At 38.2% G+C, this 20795-nt stretch overlaps 1 protein-coding gene across 10 annotated transcripts in view; it reads left to right on the forward strand.

Moving 5' to 3' along the window:
* PPHLN1 (periphilin 1) overlaps positions 1-15279 on the forward strand; it is a 151064-nt gene extending 135785 nt beyond the window's left edge. For all 10 annotated transcript variants that reach the window (XM_047787998.1, XM_047787989.1, XM_047787992.1 and 7 more), the window contains one exon: positions 12907-15279. In XM_047787998.1, the coding sequence (XP_047643954.1) occupies positions 12907-13101 (195 nt within the window). In that variant the 3' untranslated portion in view covers positions 13102-15279. The remainder of the gene's footprint in view (positions 1-12906) is intronic.
* The last annotated feature ends 5516 nt before the right edge of the window (positions 15280-20795 follow it).

Below are 20795 nucleotides of genomic sequence, written 5' to 3' on the forward strand. Positions count from 1 at the left end.
CCAGGTTCCGAGCCTGAAACTGGAAGTCCATAAGGCAGTTTCTGAAAGTCTTCCTTAATTTCCCTTCTTTCTCCCCTTGCCTCCCTGCCCACCTGCTGTCCACTTTTCCTTTATTCCTTGGCAATGTTAGGTCATAAACCCGACTCATAATTTAGTAAGCCCTGGGGTTTGTCTTTATCACCAGAATCCTTTAAATTCTGTATATATATTTCAATTGGAATATAATATAAATTTAGCTGCTGGAGGCTTCTCTCAGGATGGGAGGTGAGGATGGGGAAGGGATAGCTAAGCAGAAATTGCCAAAGCTGCCTATGTTCTGGAGGTATAATCAGTCCTGACCGCCTGTAGTATTTCTTACCCCTTCACTGGCACCTTTTGGTTCATTGAACAAAACCCTTACTCCCATCGCCGTCACTAAAAAGAGACAATGATACGCATTTTAAGTCTCCCAAAACTGTTTCATTAGCGTGGATTTCTTTATCTTGAGCTTAAAATTCACAATACTGTAAGAAAGTGAAAGTTTTTCTAAACAGCAATGCATACAAAATATTTAAACTATCTAATGTCACAGAAAACTGAGGAAAAGTATTACAGCAGCACATGTGTGCTAAAACCATGACTTGGTTTTTCAGTTTGAGACATGGAGAAATTTCACAGTAGGTAAAGTAATTTCCTGTAAAATCAACTTTACAATACAGAATTTTAATGTTAAAGGAAATAGAATGATCAAGTGAATGTACCTGGTTCATGAATCACCTGGCAAAAAAGCTAAAGAACTTGCTTTCCCTGTAGAATTGGTTGAGAATGACCCACTTCAGCCATAAAATGCTCTTTCAACCAACCATGGTATAAGTAGTTGACAGAACAGTAGTGCTCTTTCCCAGCATGGGGGAGATGGCTGATCTGACTTGTTTATCTTTCATAAATTTATCTTAGTGGCATCCCTGAAACTGTGTGGAGAAATAGCACAAGTTTCAGATTTCATGAGAGCAATGACATAAAGTATTAGACGTGAAGCACACATACAGAAATAAGGTCTCATTGTCTCAAGATAATTAGGAATCATGATCAGATGATCTGCCTTCCAGGCCCCTCCAAGCCACTTTCTTTGCACCATTCTTCAAAACCAAGCAAATTAATTTATTCTTGCCAAGGATTTAGTCTTAGACTGGCTTTATTATTTCTGTTTTGGTTTAAATAATTCTTGTGGCTTATAGCAGCAGTATTTTAAGGGGTAAATTAGAAACCTAGGCTGTGAATGTTAGTCATTCTTCTTGCAACTAAACTCCTTTAATCTCTCTGCTTCAATAATTTTATAAAATGAGGATAGTTGTGTGTATAAAATTATGTAAAAAGCCTATGTGAAAATGTTGTTAGTGACTTAATGTTTGTAATATGCAATAATTTCTAAATGTCATTATCTTTAAACAAAAAAATCCTTTAGATTTGTAACCCACAGCCATTTCTAGTCATTAAAAACTTTTGCCTAAAATTCTTCCCCGTATTCACTTAAAAGTCTTCCTGTGTAGTGAGCCCTTCCTGACGACTTGCTGATTGGTCTCAGTAGCTGTTAGTACTTTTTAAAAGGTTCTGAGCCATTCTTCTGTATCTTCACAGTGAAAGCAACCTTACTTGTGGATGCTCGCCAAGTGGATTCTCACCAAGGTCCTTTGTGAGAGATGAGCCAGTAGGAAGAGGTGGGGTGGATGGGTCACGAAGTAGCTAAGCTGCTCTCTGCTGGTCACTCCTGACAGTTTCTCTTGTCAGAGGGTTGCTGGGTAGATGGCGGTTGCTCCTCTTAGACCTCTCAAACCAGTGTAAGATTTTTCACTCTTGGAACAGGATGTTGCTAATATTTACTTCTAGCCTCATTCAAATCTAAGATGTGACCTTTTGTGAGGCAGGAGTGTGTGCTTTTTTGATTGATAATGTTAAGTCTTTTGAGGACTAGACCAACCTCATGAACAATTTAAAATCTGTTAATTTCTAAAAAAGATTTATTCGGAACTAATCTTAAGACATTTTCTTTGGGTAACTAACTTAAACTGTATGTTAGGTTTTGCTTTTGGTTGTATACTCATTAGCTTTATTAATTTTCAACCAATATGATAATTTATTTTATAATGAATAGCTATATGTAAAAAATCAGTTCAATATATACACGAGAAATTTAACCCTGTAACTTGTATTTTTTATTCAAAAGAAGTTCTAAGTGACAAACTATCTTTTAAAGAGCTAACTTGCCATTTTAATCTGTGATCTGTTTCATTGTGATGAATGAACATTAACTTGAGAAGGTGTCTATATTGAGCATACCCCTTTTTGCCTTTTTTTTTTTTTGTCTTTTTGCTATTTCTTTGGGCCGCTCCCGTGGCATAGGGAGGTTCCCAGGCTAGGGGTCTAATCGGAGCTGTAGCTGCCAGCCTACACCAGAACCACAGCAACACAGGATCCGAGCCACATCTGCGACCTACACCACAGCTCACTGGCAACGCCAGATTGTTAACCCACTGAGCAAGGCCAGGGATCAAACCCGCAACCTCCTCGTTCCTAGTCGGATTCGTTAACCACTGTGCCACGATGGGAACTCCCTTTTCTGCCATTATTAAGTAATTTTTATAGTTTTCAGAATGAAAATATTAAATTTTGGTATTTTTTATACATTAACTTGAGAAAGTGTCTCTAATTGAGCATACCCCTTTCTGCCATTATTAAATAATTTTTATAGTTCTCGGAATGAAAATATTAAAAAATTTTGTCATTTTGCAAAATCCTTAACTATTTTCTCAGAAACTTAGAGTTTTTAAGCCTATTTTATAATGTATTTAATTGCCTTTTATTTTCATTATAACTTTTTGTTTTGATTTGGCCTTTTTATATGTTTTGAATCTTGGAATTTATTTTCTCAAACCAGTAACTGACATTGGGCACCAAATTACTTTTCCTGGCCTACTGAATCATATTTAAAAGGCAGATATTGAGTAATGAATACATTCATTTTCCTCTAAACAGCAGTCTTCAGTAGTTTATTTGTTGTCTGTTGAGTAAGAAAACACATGTCTACAGTATGTTATTTTTAGTTCAAGGAGGAGTTAAGGCCTAAGGCCAACTGTAAGTTATTTAAACTCTAACCTAATTCATATCTAGCTCCATTTTGATTCCAGTCTATCCATTAGCTATCTTTTCCAAATTTCCCCTGGATTCCAGGTTTCATTCTTCTTTAAGCATAGTGTGCTTTTTTTTTGTTTGCAATCTTCCAGGATGCCTGGAATAGCCAACATTCTTAAGTGCTTTTAATCCTACCCTACTCTGCCCATTGTAGTCTTTTCTTTGGAATTATCATAATATTTTGCATTTATCTTATGGTTTTTACTGTATAGGCATACTTTGTTTTATTGTGCTTCACTTTATTGGGCCTCACAGATACTGCATTTTTTACAAATTGAAGGTTTGTGGCAATCTGCATCTAGCAAGTCTGCCAATGCCATTTTTCCAACAGCACTTGCTTGCATTTTGTCTCTGTGTCACATTTTATTAATTGTTATATATTTCAAACATTTTTGTTATTATTACACTTGTTATGGTGATCTTTGATTTCACTGTGGCAAAAAGATTACATCTTAATGAAAGCTCAGATGAGGGTTAGCATTTTTTTCAGAAATAATTTGTGTGTACCTCAAAATAATATGTGTGTGTGTATATATGTACACATATAAATATATATATATTTCTTTTCCTGCCTCAAGTTTATTTGTACAAAAAACACAGGAGGACATCCGTCCCATGCAGGCAGCAGCCCAGGGGTCACACCACTCCTTCTGTCCTCACATTCACAGATAAAGCCCTTTACTATGGAACCTTTGTGGAGGCCTGGGCACCTTTGGGAGCCTGAGCCAGAGCTGGAGTTAGCCTTGGTCTGAGCCTCAGCCTGGGACTTTGGCTGTCACAGTCCGAGACCCTTGGTAATGCAGGCACTGGCACATTTCCTGAGCTTGGGTGAGCAATGTGGGCAAGTTGAGCTTCCGGCTGCCACCCTTTCGGGTCTTGGGCTTGACTTCCTAGGGCTTTATAAGAGCCTTGATAGCCTTAGCATGTGTACTCATGACCTTGGCATTGTTGGCCTACATCTTCTTAAGGCCCCTCTTGTTGTGCTTCTTGGCAAAACACTTGTTCCTCAGGAACTTGGGGTCTATCTAAGAGAGACATAGCATTGTGATAGGGTTTGTTTTTTTTTAATGTCTTTTTTTGTTGTTGTTGTTGTTGCTATTTCTTGGGCCGCTCCCGCGGCATATGGAGGTTCCCAGGCTAGGGGTTGAATCGGAGCTGTAGCCACTGGCCTACGCCAGAGCCACAGCAACGCGGGATCCGAGCCGCGTCTGCAACCTACACTACAGCTCACGGCAACGCCGGATCGTTAACCCACTGAGCAAGGGCAGGGACCGAACCCGCAACCTCATGGTTCCTAGTCGGATTCGTTAACCACTGCGCCACGACGGGAACTCCTGATAGGGTTTTTTGATGCTGTTTCTGTGCCATTTTTGGGGTTGCTTGTGTGTGGCATGGTTCTTGGACTTGGCCATGTCTGCATTGGGGCCTGAAGATCCCAAAGTCCTTGGGGTTGGAAGAGCGGTATATATATATTCTTTCTCAGATTATTTTCTATTATAAGTTATTAAAAGATACTGGGGATCCCTGTGCTCTAAGTAGGTCCTTGTTGTTTACTGTTATATTATAGTAGTGTGTATATGTTAATCCCAAACTCCTGATTCTAACCCCCCCAACTATTCCCTTTCGTAATCATAAGTTTTTCTCTCTGTGAGTCCATTTGGTTTTGTAAATAAGTTCATTTGTATCATGTTTTAGATTCCACATTTATAAGTGATGTTATATGATAGTTATCTTTGTCTGACCCCAGTTAATGTGATAATTTCTAGGTCCATCCATGTTGCTGCAAATGGCATTGTTCCATTCTTCATGGCTGAGTAATATTCCAGCATATGTGTGTGCATCTTTATCCATTTATCTGTTGGATGGACACTTAGGTTGTTTCCATGTCTTGCCTATTATAAATAGTGCTTCTGTGAACACTGGGGTGCATGTATCTTTTCAAATTAGAGATTTCATCTTTTCCAGATACATCCCCACAAGCGGGATTGCTGAATCATATGGTAGCTCTAATTTTAGTTTTTAAAAGAACCTCCATAGTGTTTTCTGGAGTGGCTACACCAGTTTACCTTCCCAGCGAAAGTGTAGGAAGGTTCTCATTTCTCCACACCCTCTCTAGCATTTATTAATTATTATTTATAGACCTTTGATGATGGCCATTCTGACCAGTGTGATACATACTTGTAGTTTTGATTTGCATTTCTCTATTTGGGTCTTCTGTCTGTTTTTTTGATTGGGGTTTTTTTTTTTTGATATTAAGTTGTATGAGCTGTTTGTATATTTTGGAAATTAATCCCTTGTCAGTCTCATCATTTTCTCCTAGTCTGTAGGTTGTCTGACATAACTTTAATATGCCAAAAAAAAATTATGTGATATATGCTTTATTATGGTGGTCTGAAACTGAACCTACAGTATCTCTGAAGTATGCCTGTATTTTGCCTTGCATTTTGGTTATCTTAAATGTATCATTCTTCTTACTAGAATCTCATTTCCTTGGGCAGGGTGTAGTATATTACTAATAAATTCCAGTGCCTGGCACATAGTAAGTGAGTTCTAGTTGTCTGACAGCCATGTTATCTGTCATTCAAATTTATATCTGCATTTATAGTCGTTAATATCTATAACTCTCAGCCCACATTGAGAAGATGCAAAGTTCATTACCCAGGGTCCAAGCAAAACAGGGATCCATCTTCATTTGTAAGCTGAGATGACCAGACCCATGTACTGGTCACTGGGCCTTATTTTGCTTTAGATCTCTCTTTCCCTTTAGTATTTTATTATAAAAATGTTTGAACATTAGGAATTATACAGTGCACACCCATATACTGATCACCTAGATTCTCTAACATTTTGTTGTTATTTGCTTTGACATATCTATCCATTTTTGTATTCATTAATTCATCTTTTTTTGTGTGTCTTTTTAGGGCCACACCCACGGCTTATAGAAGTTCCCAGGCTAGGGGTCAAATCAGAACTGTAGCCGCTGGCCTACACTACAGCCACAGCAACCCCAGATCCGAGCCGCATCTACTACCTACACCACACCTCACGGCAATGCCAGATCCTTGACCCACTGAGCGAGGCCAGGGATCTAACCTGTGTTTGTTTCCGCTGAGCCATGACGGGAACTCCTCATCTTATTTCTTGATTCATGTCAAAGTATATTGCAAATATCAGTACACCTCACTTATAATACTTTAGCGTGTATGACGTTAGAGTTTAATATTTGTTGCCCCCCACCATTTGTAAAGAAGTAAAATATTACAGATATAGATAAAGCCCCTCTCAGCTCCCTGCTGGCTCCCTCCCTTCTCAGAGTTGTCATTGTAGTTTTAGTATATATGTATGTATCCCTGAATTAAATAACTTTTAAACATATATAAATGGTATCTTTAATTTCCTTTGCAACTTTTTTTTACTAAGTATTAATTTGAGATTTGTCTAGTTCCTATATTTAACCTCAGTGGGACCTGGTTTTGGCATCAGTGAAAGATTTTGTAGACTCTTTGGAATTATTTTATTTATTTTTGTCTATTGAGTATATTTAATTGAAAGAACCAATAATCTGAAAAGGGTGAAATGGAAGTCATTTAAGTATTAATCTTTGACTGAATCCTGTGAATTTATAAATTGATCTGTATTTATAGATGAGAATTTTACAAACATTGATTGCTAAGATTTTTTTTTAGCATTTACCATTTTATCATTAATTTTGGACTTTTTTATGTGGCCGTGATAATTATACCCATGTATTTAATGTAGGTGGTTGAGATCTAATCCATGTGCGCATAATGCATTTCTTAGCAACCTTCAGTGTTCTTTTTAGGAGCCGTGTTTTTAAGAGCCTGTGGGGCTGCAGCTTTGAGGAGGACATTTCAAAGCTATTTTTTTTTTCTTTTAATATAGTGCAAGGAGCAATGTAATTACAGTAGTTTTGGCACTTTCTGCATTTTTACAGACCCAAATTAAAGGGTTTAAATTTGTCTCCAGTATTTAACATCAGTATGCTGTCACGGTTTTCCTGACCTCATCAACACGTTTGACATTATGAATGTTCCCTTGTATATTAAGCCTCAATTGGAGTTACTTTTTTTAACCTACATTTTTATATGTATTTATCAAAAGGTTATAGAATATTTCACGGGTATTAATTGTATTTCACAATACTCCTTTAAAGTGGCAAGCTTTCATTTCCACTTTAATGGTAAAATAGTTACAAATATGTATTAATTAATTTACCAGGTCATCACACTTGTGACTTTACCTCTTTTTCACTCCTCAATCTTCAGTGATAACACTGCTTAGTAGAATTTTCTGAGATGATAGAAATGTTTTATATTTGCACTGTCCAGTATGGAAGCCACTAAAGTGCAACTGAGGAACTGAAATTTTGATTTAATTAATAAAAATTTGAATTTAAATAGTCACATGTGGCTACTGGCTACTGTATTGAGTAGCACCAGTCTATAATTACCATCCCTATAAACTACTGTTATAGTTAACCAGTTACTCCCTTATTTCCAAATCTGATCAGTGTGTTGTATTTGTCAGCTTCTTTTATTTCTCAGGCATTTGATTGACTGTGTCCTTATTTTCAAACTTTGCTTCACTCTCTCCTGGTTCTTAGACTTCCTTATTGTCTCTTCTAGGCTGATATTGATGTTTTTAGATATCTGCTTTTGACTGTCTTTTGTTCTTACGTTACACATTGTGTCAGAGCTGACTTCAGCTATTCATTCAACATTTACTTGGAATCTACTTTACCAGATAACTGGAGCTAGAAAGAACTTATCCCCTCCTTCAAGGAACTCTCCCAATGGCCTCAGCTGGCATTAGTGCTAAAGATGTTAAGATCTCTCTCCCTCCCTCTTCCTCTGTTTCTTTCTCCTGAAGTCTGGACTCAGTACTCCTTTTTCACAGGTGCCTCGATTACATATTAGTTACTAAACTTATTTCCCATTACTAATACCCTCCGCCTTGCAGTAAATTAAAAACCTTCCACCCATTATTCTTTACATTATCATATCCATGTTGCTTCTTAATTACTCTAAATTAAGCCTCTAATCTCATTTTAAACACATTACATCACATTTATTATTCCAGCTCTCAGGACCCTATAGCATTGATTCCTAGCCATTCTCTCCTTGATACTTAAAAAGGACCAACTTCCTGCTTGTAGCTTTTTACCCATTTGCTAATTTTTAATTTATGAGTTGAAACAAAGTTCTTCATGATCTACTTTGAGCTATGCCAAGCCAATTGAATTTCTCCCAAATGGCATTTCTTTTCTCAATTTCATTAATTTCTACTCTAACTTTTAATCTTTTCTTCTGCTTTCTTTGCATTTAATTAGCTCTTTTTCTAGGATTCTAGGTATTTATTTATTTTATATCTTATTTTCTAACATACTCATTTAATGCTATAAATTTCTCTCTAAGCACTACTTTTGCTGCATCTCACAAATTTTGATAAGTTGTATTTTCATTTAGTTCAAAATATTTTAAAATTTCTGTTGAGACTTCCTTGATCTTTGTGTTATTTAGAAGTATGTTGTTTAATCTCCAAATATTCTGGGGTTTTTCTAGCTATCTTTCTTTTTGGTTTCTAATTTAATTCCATTGTGGTCTGAGATATTCTTTGTATGATTTCTGTTGTCATACATTTGCTTAGGTATGTTTTGTGGCCTAGAATGTGTTCTATCTTGGTGCATGCTCCATGTGAGCCTGAAGAATGTGTAAAGCCTAAAAGGTTTTCACCAGATCCAATTCAAGCTGTCTGCAAGGGCTGTACTTACTCTGGGGGCTCTAAGGAGCCTTTGCCCATTTCTAGAGGCTGCCTGTATTCCTTGGCTGGTAGCTCCTTACTCCATCTTTAAAGGTCATCAATCAGCCTCTGTTTCTGTGTGTGATATGGATACAGTCTACCAAAACTCTTAACATGTTTTGGTAGATTTATACTAAATTTTTTTTGGTGCTCTGCCGTGTTTTTAATTTCAAATTGCAGTTGTTAGTTTCTAATATATAGGTAAGCAATTGACTTTTGTATTAACCTTTTATTCACCTAATAATCCAGGATAACCTCCCCTTCTCAAAATCCTTAAGATAAACATATCTGCAAAGTCTCTTGTACCATGTAAGGTAACATACTCACAGTTGCTAGGATTTAGGACACGGACCTCTTGGGTGTGGGGGTGAAGGACATTATTCAACCCACCACAGTCAGGATTTGAACGCAACAAGCCTGCTCTTAGAGCCACATCTCTGCTCTTTCTGGCTTCCCTATCACCTTCCACATCTAAATATCTCCTTTATGCTGTGTTTTAATTGTCTGTGTTTACCTTTCTCACTAGGATGTGCCTTTCCTGAGATAGGACTCATAGCATTTGAACCAAATGAGTTCAGATAAAAGAAATTATATGGTATGTTGAGACATCAACAATAGAGAAAATAATTGTTTTTATTTGATTGCTCAGTCCTTTAAGCCTGTGTGCATGTCTCACTTTTGTAGTTATTCATTTGCTTCCAAGTATTAATTATAAATGAAATATTGAGAGAAGTATATGCCTATGTACCTCAATTTACGTAGCCTGCTGTGGCTAGTGGCTACTGTATTAGGTAGCACATCCGGGTAATCGCTATCATTCCACCAGACTGCTCTTACAGAACTGTAATGTCCATGTTAAAGATGGTTTGTCTGAAAATGAAAATCCTAATAACTCATTTTGCCTTAATTTTTGGTTTTTCTTTTTGTGGGAACAGAGGTAAGGACAGAAATGATACATATTTTAGAGGAGTTTTATGTCATTAGAAGCATTTTAGATAGAAAGGACTTGCCAGTGAGGAGGTTGTTTTGCCAAATATTCTTCTTTCAGTCACTAGGCAGCATAATTAATAGTTAAAAAACAAACAAACACACACAGACAGCTTGCTAGTTTATCATATCCCTTTATTCCTAGAAGTACTTGGTGAGAGTGTAACTGTTAACAAAGTCTACTATAATAAAGGACTGTGTGGAAACCACATTTGGATAGGATTTTCATTATGTTAGTAAATTTAACTATGTTTCTATGCAGTGTATGTGACCTCCACCCAAACTTTTTGCTGAGGTTCAGTCAAGGGAAAAAGCAACAAGAAAAAAATCTTCCTGTGTGGCCTGTAGATATCAGGTCTGAAGAATATTAATGCATTTCCAGCTTGGGACCATAAGCAAACAAACTCTTCCACAGATAACTACACCCTTCCTGTTTGGGATTGAGTTTACTGTGAAACACGTTTCGGAAATAATGTTTCTGACCGTTGTGAGTTTTATTTATAAAATGTTGGAGGGTGAGGTTCTTCCTTTAACAAAAAATTAATGATTTCCTGTCTAATGCCCAACCAGTGCACTATGAGCAGTCTTTTTAGAAAATTCGCCCCGTAGTAGATAATTACGTTGCTTTGGGCAGTTCTGGTTGTTTTTGTTGGGTAATGTATAAAAATTTGTTATTTTAATGAATAATTCAAAAATTTCTTACAATGAAAAAATAAAATACAACCTTTAAATGCTTATATTGTCTCCAGAGTGACAGGTAGTTTACAGTTTAAATAAATGTATGAACACATTTTAATATGGTTTTACTTTTGATATGCAAATCTGTAGCACATTTCTCTTCTGTAAATATGCTAAGGGAAGAGAAACAGTTTAGGTAAGACAGCAGATTTACATTAAAGAACGTGCAGGTTAATTCACAGTGTAACCTTATCCTCGTCTAGTACATCTGCTCTCAAGAAGCCTCTAAAATTTAGGCCACCCACCGTGTGGTCTGCTGAGGCCTGTGGTTGGTGTTAGAATGCTGTTATTATGTGGGTTGACTGGTTTGGTGAGGAATTTACCTCCACTAAGACTGTGAAACATCATGGTTGTGACTTTCCCCCACGGGGACTGCGTGGGCTTGACTCAGGTACACTGAGTTTGTTAGACAAGTTCCTGTGCTCTGTTGCCTTGACATCCTATGTAATATCACGTGGATGAGATACTGTTTCCTAAGTTGGTTTATTAGAGTAGTTAGTAATATCAGGTTGGGGTCATGTAAACCTAAAAGACAAATTAGAATAAATGTTTGGCTTAAATAGTTGAATGAAACTTCAGGGGTATTAAGGGTAAATTTCATAACTTTAGAAAACGTGTGTGTATTAGTGCTGAGATGGCAGAAAGCAGCTGAGAGTTTTATACACTTTAATTTCTGGGTCATTTGAAGAACTTGTTTTAATTTCTTTGGGGCTTGTGAATGGTTTTCAAGAGCAAGGAAGTGAATTTAGTATAACAATCTAATACTGAGAGTCAAAAATAAATATTCTTCTTTAAATAGCTGTTTTAAGGGATTAAAAAAAAAATCACAGACATTTAAAAAATACAGCAGCATCTACCACAACTAGCGGTGATCATTTGAGGAATAAAAACTATCATAAGTGAAGCAGAGTCTCGAATCACTTCTTTCTAAAGTTTTTAAACGTAAACAAAATCCTTTTTCAGAGAATAAACATGTTATGTTGATTGTTTTTGTAAATTTAGAAAAATTTAAGTTAATATAACAGTTTTTTAAAATCACATTATTTGTATTTTACTTAATTTTCATGGGGGCCTAACTAGTTTTCTTTAAATACAAGAATTACAGAGTATGAAAAATAGCATAGAAGTCTAAAATGCATTTTGTGAGTACAAACAAAGGAAAATGACAGTGTGGGGAAAATGTAGCAATTTTTGGACAGGAAATACCTGATTGTCACTAATAAAAATTATATGTATATAGAAGTAAAATACTTACATTGAGGTAAAAAATATATAGATACACATGTATATATGTGTGTGTATCTCTATATATACATATATGTATACACACATGCATGCATGAATATATGTGGATATAACATACTGTTTTGATCTTAACCCTGCCTTGGGTGGTTTTAATTATGGGTCAATATTTATAATTCAAAAGCTTTTTTCAAATAAATACTTTCAGCCTTCTTATAGTTGTTTGTTGTATACTAAACAGAATTTTGAATTTGTCATCTAGGTCATGATTCAAAAAAATAATCTCAAGTTAGGGGCTCACAAACTTATTTCTTCCAAAGAAGTAAATGCATAAAGCCATCAGCAGGCCTTACCTGGTTGGCATTTGTTCTCATTTCTTCTCAACTCTAGTCTGAGGTCCTGTTAGTAAACTGCCTTATGCTTGACAAATGCCATGACTAACTTCTTTAGACAGTGATACGGTATTTTCTGCTCATTCAGCTTTCAGCAAATCTCAAAGACAGAGTTCAGTGGCCTTTGGCAGTAGTGTGTACTCAGAGTCGAGAGAGGTTCATTGTATTGTAGTGTTTCCTTTTAAAATGTTTTATTTTATTTATTTTTATTTTTTTGTGTGTGTGCTTTTTAGGGCCACACCCATGGCATATGGAGGTTCCCAGGCTAGGGGTAAAATCAGAGTACAGCTGCTGGCCTACACCACAGCCACAGCAACATCAGATCTGAGCCGTGTCTGTGACTTACACCACAGCTCACAGCAACGCTGGATCCTTAACCCACTGAGTAAGTCCAGGGATCAAACCTGCAACCTCATGGTTCCTAGTTGGATTCTTTTCCGCTGTGCCACAATGGGAACTCCTCCCTTTTAGATTTTAACATCATTAATTCTGCCAACTGAATCAGCTCAAAGTTTGGCTCACTATTCTTAGCTAACCACGATGTATTTCATCTTTCTAGGTTTACCGACAAGACTGTGAAACTTTTGGGATGGTTGTGAAAATGCTGATTGAAAAAGATCCTTCATTAGAAAAGTCTATACAGTTTGCATTGAGACAGAATTTACATGAAATAGGTGAGCGATGTGTTGAAGAACTCAAGCATTTTATTGCAGAATATGACACCTCTAGTCAAGATTTTGGAGAGCCTTTTTAAAAGATTACTTGCTCAGGCAAAAAAAAAATGTTTCTAGATTTTTTCCTGGATTGTATAAATCCTTAATATATGGAATTTTTGTGATGAAGAGAAATACTTTATGATAGTTGACCATATTTCCAGTATCAAATAAACATCTAAAATAGTCTAAGATATTTTAATTAGAATTTTTTTTTTTTATCTACATATAGAGCCTCCTAACCCCTACTTAACTTTTTTTTTTTCCATCCTAAAATGTTGGGTCAATTAATTTTTCAAGCTTTCTTGAAAAAGGAGTCCTGGAGAGCAGTTTTCTTTACTTACTCATATCCTGTAGTCTTCCACGGTATGTGATCATATGTTTGGTTATACTAGTGTAATTTATAGGTTAGAGATCATTCCGCTTAAACACTTATAGTCTTTTTACATTTCATAATCAATGATACCATATGAAAATGTTAGAATTCTGAGTTGTGGTTTTATTGACTTGTTGCTTGCTTATCTTAGGCTTTGTAGCTTCTAAGGTGTTTAAGTATATTATCCAAATAAACGAAATATCTTATAGAATATTTGCTTTGAGAATAATTCTCATTGTAATAAAATAGAGCACTTAAGTCTCTAAAAGACACCTCATAATAAAATCCTGTTTTCCAAGTAAATGAACTCAATGTCTTCTATTAAAATAATCCTGAAACTCCTGACTCCCCTAGTCTCACTGATGTGTGAGTCTAATCATATAGAAGACTAAGAGAAGGGGCAGTTTGAGCTGTTCAATGAGGACTGTTTTAAAGTTGAGATTTCTTTAAAACTTTCTAACCAGAAGAGAAAAATTTAGAATATGAGGCTGTAATGGAGTTTCATTTTTCCATAGGCCCATATTCCCCAACTCAAGAAAGAATGTGATTGATAACAAATCCATCATTAAAGCATTTACAGATGATCCCTTTGTTAACCTCTGTTTGTAGTCTTAACACACACACTCTTTGTTCTGCTGCTCTTTTTAGGGATTCAGAGCCCTCTCAAAGTGTTCTTGAAAGAAACAGCAGAGTAAGCCTAGGACAACCACCCTTCACCAAGGAGCCCATGTAAACGCTCCTTCATGAGCGAGCCATCCAAGTCATGGCTTAGTTAAGAATCTAACTGGGACGTATAGGATATTCCACTCATTTCCTGATCCCTTCCAGCTGCCCAGTGGCATTTAGCCAACATATGTACCTTTGTGCCTGGGTTAGGAACCCTTTAAAGATCATGTTTGTTATTACCACCCAGTTTCATTATCCTCCCATCCTCTTTCCGTTTCCACTCTCTTCTCACTTGAATTCTGGCATTATTTTTAGTGGCCTCTGTTGATTAAAGAGCAGATAAAAAGTATATTAAAAGTGGAAAGAGCAGTATAAATAATTTTAGTGGATCCTATAAAGGGTGCCTCAAAATATATATTATGCCATTCCACAAATTTAAAAACTAATTGAAGGCAACAGTTATTTTCTTAAGTTTCCTATATGAGACCACCTTAAATTTAGATATTGTACATATGCCAAAACTAAACTCTATATATCATCTTTGGTATGCTTCCCTATTATAAACAGTGGTTTTACTTGTTATCCGCTAGAAAGACTAAGAAAGTACTGATCTTATTTCCTCCCTGCACCCAGGTTTTTCTTCTTAAATATTCTAATTCCAGGATTCATTTCCTCAAGTCAGGATGTCACAAGATTAAAAATAAAACTTGAGACTCAACTGCCTTGAGGCAAAGGAGTTGTTCACTTTGTTGAAATTCATTAAATTGAAAAGTTTTATTCACAGACGCATTTAAATATAGGTTCAGCAGATAATTTCTTCTTTCCCTTTTCCCCAAATTATATTCAACATTTAGAACTGTTTATAGCTTGCCATCAACATTATTCTGGTAGGCTTGGCAGTGTTAAATCTGTCCGTTTTATTTTTAAAGCTTAAAATTTTTAAAGTCTAATTTTAGGATAGATGAATTCAAATATGTATGAGTATGTATGTTGCAAAATGGTCTTGATTAAAAAATATTTGTGAATTATCCATTGTTTTTGAGTATGCCCCAATTGATGTGATGAAATTTTCATTGTCTTACCATAAAGCCTTGATGATCAACAGGGGGAAAGCAGATATTGTGAAGCCTTTTTGTGAATTTTAAAAGTGCAAAATAAAGCAACCAGATTTAAATAATTAAATTGTCCTTTTTTTTCTTTCTTTCTTTTTATCTCTCTTTCTTTCTTTCTTTCTTTCTTTCTTTCTTTCTTTCTTTCTTTCTTTCTTTCTTTCTTTCTTTCTCTCTTTCTCTCTTTCTTTCTTTCTCTCTTTCTTTCTCTCTTTCTTTCTCTCTCTCTCTCTCTCTTTCTTTCTTTCTTTCTTTCTTTCTTTCTTTCTTTCTTTCTTTCTTTCTTTCTTTCTTTCTTTCTTTCTTTCTTTCTTTCACAGGCTTAGAGTGTTTTGCTGAAATGTAGGCTTTTATTGCTCTCTACTGCAAGATTGCTCCTCAGTATTCAGTTCACCTACTCAGCAGCAGGCTGGAGGAAGTTTGAGAATTGAGAACTATAAACTTTGGTGCCTTGGGGAGTCTCCATATCTGAGAAAGTACTTAAATGAGATAAGATTGAGTATACAGTAGTGGTCAATAATTGTGTAATTATGAATCTAAGTTTCAGAAAATTATAGGATTAAAATCATAACATCCTCATAGTAATTTCTGGAGGACAGGACAGAAGTTGTCATCATGACCCCAGTTCCTAGAAGAATTTGGAACATTGTAAGTCCTCATATTTTTTGATGCTTCACGTAAGACATGACATTTGATATCTGGATCTTGAGGGAATAGGACTTATTCAAGGAGGGATGGAGCAGTATTACAGCTTCATGCTGGGGAAGACAATAGGAGACGAATGTAGGAAAGGGTAGATTGAGAGCAGGCTATGAAGAACTGTGAATCCTTTCTCTCCTCTCTCCTTCTAAATAATTACGTTTGTATTTATTCTTGCCAAAACTAATGATTTCTCACATCCCTCAGCCACTTCCCAGCCCTGAGCAAGTTCATAGACCTGGAACCTCATGAAGGAAGGAGAGTTCCCTTTCTTAGGACTCTGCTACACTGCCAAGATACAGTATGGTGGTTTCAACTTCATTTCACTTTCCTCCAAGGGATCCTAAACTCCAAGGGAAGCTCTGACAGTTCTTTGGCAACAACTTTGGAGATGGGGATCTGGTCATCCTGAAATACTCACGGTGGACAATATTCGGTGTTCTGGGCAGCCAGCCACACAGTGGCATGACATCTCTAACACTGCTCAGGCTGGCACCTGGAGCTCCAGTGAGTAATGGCCACACACTGCTTGTCAGACCAAGGTTTGTGGATGGGCATGGCACATTTTCCACCTCCTTCCTGTCCGTTCTCTTGAGAGCACTGATGTCACTCAATGCAGTAAAAAAGAGAAAGTGGCAGGGCAGGGTTGGCTAGTAACTCAGGTAGTTAGCAGAATCCATTCTCCCCTTTATTCATGGTAATGAAATTGAAATTGAGTCACATGGACTGCCCAGTAGGACTATATTTGTCCCCCTTGTCACAGGTATGATTAAGTGACTAAGCTTTCTGTGGAAGTACTGTACCTCTGGGCTAAGACCCTTAGGACAGGAGATGTACCTCCTCCTTCATGCTCTTTTATCCCTTCCCCTAAAGAAGTAGAAATAACAACTCAGCCTTGATTAGTTGCAGAGCCACAAGCTGGGAGGTGCCTGGATCCCTGTGTGACCACATGGATGGAGTACTGAACTGCAATATGAAAGAGGAACCAATGTGTGTATTGTTCAAGTTGCATTATTGGATTCTGGTTAGCAGCTCACTTTTTGCTTGAATTAATACAAATGATATTTGAGGATTAGCTTCACTGAAGTTGGTCTTCAGCAGGCTGCACCAGCCCTGCATTTCCATTGTAGCAATTGATCTTGGAGAAATGGGGATCGATTATATAAAAGGCTTTGCCAGTCTACTGAGTTTACTTCAAGTTGCATTTAAAATGTCACTTGAGGAGTTCCCGTCGTGACGCAGTGTTTAATGAATCCGACTAGGAACCATGAGGTTGCTGGTTCGATCCCTGCCCTTGCTCAGTGGGTTAAGGATCTGGCGTTGCCGTGAGCTGTGGTGTAGGTTGCAGATGCGGCTAAGATTCCGCATTGCTGTGGCTCCGGCGCAGCTACAGCTCCGATTCGACCCCTCACCTGGGAACCTCCATATGCCGTGGGAGCGGCCCAAGAAATGGCAAAAAGACCAAAAAAAAAAAGTGTCACTTGAGGGAGTTGTGGCCACAGTGTCACTGTTGTGGCTCAGTGGTAAAGAACCAGACGAGTACCCATGAGGATGCAGGTTTGATCCTGGTCTTACTCAGTAGGTTAGGGATCCAGCATTGCCATGAGCTGTGGTGTAGGTCGCATTTGCAGCTCAGACCTGGCAGTGCCGTGGCTATGGTGTAGGCCAGCAGCTGCAACTCCAATTGGACCCCTAGCCTGGAGACTTCCAAATGTCATGGGTGTGGCCCTAAAAAGAAAAAAAAAAAAAAAAGTCACGATGACAAATATTGATAAAGCTGCATGCACATCTGCATAGCAGTAGAGACAATCTGGTTTTCATAGCATGTTGTTTTTGAGCTCTGTTCCAATAGGTGAATGGTGTTCTAATGTTAGACCATTATCACTGAAATTGTTTAGGGTTTTGGGGGGGGGTTGTTTTTTAATTTATTTTTTATTGAGGTAACATTTGTTCATATATTTCATATGTAAAACCTTATGTTTCTGCTTCTGTATACATTACAATATGCTTACCACCAAAAATTTAGAGTCTATCAGTCACCATACAGTTGATCCCCATTATCCATTTCCATTTCACCCTCTCCCGCTGCCACACATCTGGCAACCACGGCTCTATTCTGTATTCACATGTTTGTTTTTGCTTGGTTTGCTCATTTGTTTTTGGGTTTTTTTTTTTTTTTTTTTGTCTTTTTGCTATTTATTTGAGCCGCTCCTGTGGCATATGGAGGTTCCCAGGCTAGGGGTCGAATCGGAGCTGTAGCCACCTGCCTACACCAGAGCCACAGCAATGCGGGATCCAAGCTGTGTCTGTGACCTACACCACAGCTCACAGCAATGCCGGATCATTAACCCACTGAGCAAGGGCAGGGACCGAACCTGCAACCTCATGGTTCCTAGTCGGATTCATTAACCACTGCGCCACGACGGGAACTCCTGTTTTTTGGTTTTTATATTTCACATATTAGTGAAATCATACAGTATTTGTCTTTCTCCGTCTAACTTATTTCACTTAGCATGATAGCCTCAGAGTCTGTCCATGTTGTTGCAGATGGCAAAGTTTCATTCTTTTTTAATGGCTGGGTAGTATTCTATACTACTCTACTACCATGTATGTGCCACATCTTCTTTATCCATCTATTGGACGATGGGCATTTAGGTTGTTTTCCTATCGTGGCTAAATGATGCCGTGATGAACAATGGGGTTCATATATCTTCAAAGATATTAGAGTTTTCATATTTATTGAATAAATACCCAAAAGTGGGATGACTGGGTCATATCGTAGTTCTTCATTGTTTTTGAGGAGGTCTCTCCATTACTGTTTTCCATAGTGGGTGCAGCAATTTATATTCCCACCAACAGTGTATGAAGGTTCCTTTTTCTCCACATCCTCGCCAATGCTTATTTAAAATTATATAAGGTTTCTAACCTTTTCCCTCTTTGTGTGTCTGTGTGTGTGAAAAGGTTGAGGTTTATTGAGATAGAAATATTCGAAGACATATAAGAGAAAATAACCATGGCATATACAAACACTTGCTGCAACAGGATGTCTGAGGTATTTATCCACTGCCTGGGCTACCTGTGTCCTGTCATGTCTCTCCTGGTTAGAGCACTTGTGAGGCGGTGAAGAGGAGAGGATGGAGCTGCCCTAGCTGCCACAGGGCCATCAGGACTGTACCTTTGGGGGAAGCTCCTCTGGCTCAGTGCCCTGTTCTGGGGGCTCTTGCTAGTGCCCACCCTTCTGGACTTTCAGGCTGAGACCCTCTTGTCTTCTTTGAGGGCAACAAGGGTTCACTGAGAGGTTGAGGCTAGGCCATCTGCTTGAGGAAGGTGAGAGAACCCAGTGACCAGCAAGACACAGGTGCCTTCCCTGCGCCCTTTGTGATGAAGCCCCTGAGCAAGACATATTGGTCAAATGACCATGATGCCTTCAGGTGGGCCCAGCTCTAATCAGCTGGTGTGCCCACACACTGTGAGGCTTGAAGGAGGTCACCCCCAGCACACGGGGCTGTGTCTGTGTGTGTGAGAGAGAGAGAGTGTGTGGAGGGCTGGGGGAGGGAAGAGAGAAGATACAATCCAGCGGAACTGCAGCTTCCCAGGCCAAGGTCTGTTTTGTGCTCAAGCCTTTTGACTGCCCTTTTCCTTCCTAGACAGGATTGAATGTTAGCCATGATGTGGGTGTGGCCCGCGTGGCCTTCCACCACCACAGCTGTCATCACAGTGGGTGGGGTTCTGCTGAACCCTGCTGGGCTTACTCCACTGAGAGGTGAGTCTTGTTCAAAGTCACCTTTCCTTTCCCACACAGGAGCAGTCTGGTCCACCTCAGGGGCCAAGAGAAGAGACACCACTTTCTCAATGCTTCATCCCCTCAGGCAGCTCGACCTCTGTAAAGCCCGTGGCCTGGCCCTGTCTGAGGTGGGAATGTTTAGTAAGGCGAGGGAGGGTGTGGGACCAGTTCCGATTTGTAGGAGTTTCCAATTTTTTTTTTTTTTTTTGTCTTTTGTCATTTTTTTTAGGTCCACACCCACCGCATATGGAGGTTCCAGGCTAGGGGTCTAATCAGAGCTGTAGCCGTGGCCTACGCCAGAGCCACAGCAACGAGGGATCCGAGCCACGTCTGCAAACTACACCCCAGCTCACGGCAATGCCGGATCCTTAACCCACTGAGCAAGGGCAGGGATCGAACCCACAACCTCATGGTTCCTAGTCGGATTCCTTTCCGCTGCACCACGATGAGAACTCCAAATTTCCAATTTTTAAGACCTTTGTATTCTGCTACTTTCGTAGAGTAGAATCTAGTGCACCATATTGGATGTAGCTTAAAATACATTTCAGGTTAAATATATCAAATTCTCTAAAGGATTCTAAGGAGCACTATGTTTTCATTTATTTGATTATGTGAACAAGGTTAGAATGACTATTCTAGTGTTTTTAGAGTCATACACACTTTCACATTATAAACGAATGAGTATAAACTGCCTAAGGTCATATAGCTGGGAAGGGCCAGAACAAGGATTTTGGCCAAATCTGTCAACTCTAAGCTCAGTGTTCTTGAAAGAAGTTGGAAGTTTGGTGGCCCTTCAGAAATAGGTTCATATCTGAACTCCAGGACACACTGGTGTTGGTATGTGCAGTTAATGTGTAATATAATTGTAATGGGTAACATATAAAAATAACTTTACCAAAAACTTTGGCTAGAATTCAAATACTAGCTCAGTAAATTTTTTTCTGTTTTTCACTATCCTCTGTCACTATTCCCTTCCAAACGGGTTCCCCTGACTTCTACTTTGGAGTTATTTTAGAAAACACCTGGGAGTTCTGTCGTGGCTCAGTAGTTAACGAATCTGACCAAGCACCATGAGGTTGTGGGTTCGATCCCTGGCCTTGC

Source organism: Phacochoerus africanus, chromosome 7 (assembly GCF_016906955.1).
Source record: "Phacochoerus africanus isolate WHEZ1 chromosome 7, ROS_Pafr_v1, whole genome shotgun sequence".
Taxonomy (NCBI): domain Eukaryota; kingdom Metazoa; phylum Chordata; class Mammalia; order Artiodactyla; family Suidae; genus Phacochoerus; species Phacochoerus africanus.